The sequence below is a fragment of the Dipodomys ordii genome, unplaced genomic scaffold, assembly GCF_000151885.1.
Source record: "Dipodomys ordii isolate 6190 unplaced genomic scaffold, Dord_2.0 Scaffold62, whole genome shotgun sequence".
Taxonomy (NCBI): Eukaryota; Metazoa; Chordata; class Mammalia; order Rodentia; family Heteromyidae; genus Dipodomys; species Dipodomys ordii.
Window position 1 is genome coordinate 8,700,513 of NW_012267278.1, and position 2,602 is coordinate 8,703,114.

The 2,602-nt window shown below is 43.7% G+C and overlaps 1 protein-coding gene across 1 annotated transcript in view; it reads right to left on the reverse strand.

The window, feature by feature from the left end:
* Nucleotides 1–2,138: 2,138 nt before the first annotated feature.
* Nucleotides 2,139–2,602, reverse strand: part of Prdm13 (PR domain containing 13) — a 7,578-nt gene continuing 7,114 nt past the window's right edge. The window contains 1 exon segment of the mRNA XM_013022380.1: nt 2,139–2,597. Within this exon segment, the coding sequence (XP_012877834.1) occupies nt 2,139–2,597 (459 nt within the window).

Below are 2,602 nucleotides of genomic sequence, written 5' to 3' on the forward strand. Positions count from 1 at the left end.
AATTTATTGAGTTAGCAAAATATTTTAATGTCCAACACAAATTATTGAATATAGGCTTTTAAAGGCTCTTAACATTTTTATAGCTGATAGAGCTTTTTCCCTTGTTTCAGATTTGGGCAGCATTTCTCACTTCCCTGAAGACTTGCATGAGCTGATTTCAGGGGTGGGAGGATCTCCTGTATTTCACTACAAGGATAAACTTGACTTCAAGCAATAATTAATTGTTACAAAGAACAGGATCTTGATCTAAGCAGCTGGTGAGAAACTATGAATTCTTGGAGCCCAGGTGTAGCAAGAACTTGGGTTCCTCTTCAGATCTTATGGCAGTGTCATCCCCAACGTGCTAAGTCAAATCCATTGTCCTCAATTAAGGAGAAGAAACTCGTGCAGGTAGCATAAGATTCCCAGAGCAAGTCCTCAATAAAGACTAGTCATAATCTTCACTTTTTAAGCTTTCTCTTTAAGCTTTCTCTTATAAAGCAAAACATTTTCTCATCAGTCAACCTTAAAACCTTGTCATTCCCAGCATTTGTCTTCTCATTAGAGAAATCATTTTGCACATCATCATCAATAGAAATCAGATACCCTCCTAGACATTTACTGTGATGTGTGAAATGTGACTGAGTTAGTGTCCCAACAGGTAGAGGTGGAGATGTGTAAAGCATATATGATTCGGAAAACAATGAGAAAACAACAACATTTAACTAAATTCATTCATGAGGATTACATCCAAATTGTTTGGTGATTGATCAGAAATTTCCAGCCAAGTCCTGAGAAAACTGCTATAGACCTAGGCTCTTAGGATTCCTGACCTTGGCTGAAGGTCTAATACTCCACTTCTGGAGAAAAATGGTTTCCAGAATGCATATGGAAAAGTAGCCCACTAATTATATTCTTCTATGGTGCCCATTTTATTTTTTAATGGCAAATAGTCATTGCTTCTAACTTTGCCATTCTAATTATAGAATTCCCTGTGACCTTGAAGAATGTTTTCTTTCCATAAAATGAGACTAATAGTGAGAGCACAAGACTATCAGAAGTATCTGGAGGAAGAAAACCAATGCACCTCTGAGAAAAACATTGTTTTAGTGTTTTTAGTTCTTTTTTCACTAAACATGAAGACATTCAGCATGCTCAAAAGTAGTTTGAGAAACCAAACATTTCTTTGCCTGCTGAGACCCTCTGAAATAAACATATTGAAATGGTACCTTTTCCTCTTGCAACATTAACATTAATTTTTTGAACAATCAAAGTATCCAAGTTTTCTATTATTTCAAAGTCTCCATGGCAGCTGTTCCCAAATCAATCTACGTCTTTAAAGGATCTTCTGAAGTTGCTAAGTAAAACTTTCATTTGTATCTTTATTTTTCTTAAAGATTGCACAGACTGAAACCAAGACCAAAATACTGCATCCACTATACATCGTTCATTATAAAACAACATACATGTGTACTCTACCAAATAAAGAATTTCTTTAGAATTATATATTGCGTGCTCTTAGATTCATGCTATAGATATCTTACATTTATCCTTATTATCTCATAAATAACTGGAACGTGACCAATTTGTAAACCTGCTACCACGGTGTATATTTAATGTGGCTGGGAGCAGTCTTTGACATGAGACCAGATGAAATGGAAACAAGTGGGTGAACGACACTTCTGAATTTGTGACTACTGTTTTGTCTATGCGGTGAAATGCTCTTGTAAAATTCACACAAAACGTCGTTTCAAAAGGCACAATTCCCCCCCAAAAAAAAACTTTTAAAAAATACGTGGCAACTAAAATCATGATCCTGAAACCCAAGAGTAGACAGTCTGCCTGTGGCATGGAGAAAGAGCAGGGCAGGGAAGGGGCAATGCTCGGAGTCCCTGTCTGGAGACAGAGATCCGTGACCACCCTCGAGGGCTGCCGGATTGCTTTCGGCCACCTCTGAACCTTCGCTGACTTCCAGCTCTGGCAGTGAGGGACTTCTGATTGTTCCAAATCCAATACCATCTCAATAATATTAATATTAATAACGAATGTGTCATTGGGGGTCCCTGCTCCTCATCTCCCAGATTCCCTCCAATCCCAGAACAGACCCCACCCACCCTACTGTTCGCTCCTGGCCCTCGTCCCTTTAGCGGAAAGACCAGTTAGGAGTCGTGCCCGGCCCGGCCCCCAGCCTCAGGGTCACTCTGGTCGTCCGTAAAGCAGACGTCCACATCGCTGTCATCACTTTTGGGATCCCCAGGCTCGAGCGGATAGCCCGGCTCGGGCCCCGGGCCGTCCCCCGCCTTGGCCAGCAGGCTCTGGCCGGGGTGTCGGGACTTGACGTGGCGCTCCAGGTCCCGGCGGCGGACCAGCACCTTTCCGCAGAACTCGCAGCGGTAGGGCGTGTTGCCCTCGGCGTGCAGTCGGATGTGCTTGTTGAGATTGCTGGGGTCGCCAAAGGGCCGCAGGCACACTTTGCACTTGAGTGGCTTGTAGCCCGTGTGCGTCCGCATGTGGATCTTGAGCCCGTACTTGCGCGAGTACAACTTGCCACAGTAGAGGCACAGGTGGCCGGTCTTGGCCTTGCCGGCCCCGCTGCCCCCGCCGCCGCCGCCGCCGCCCCCCA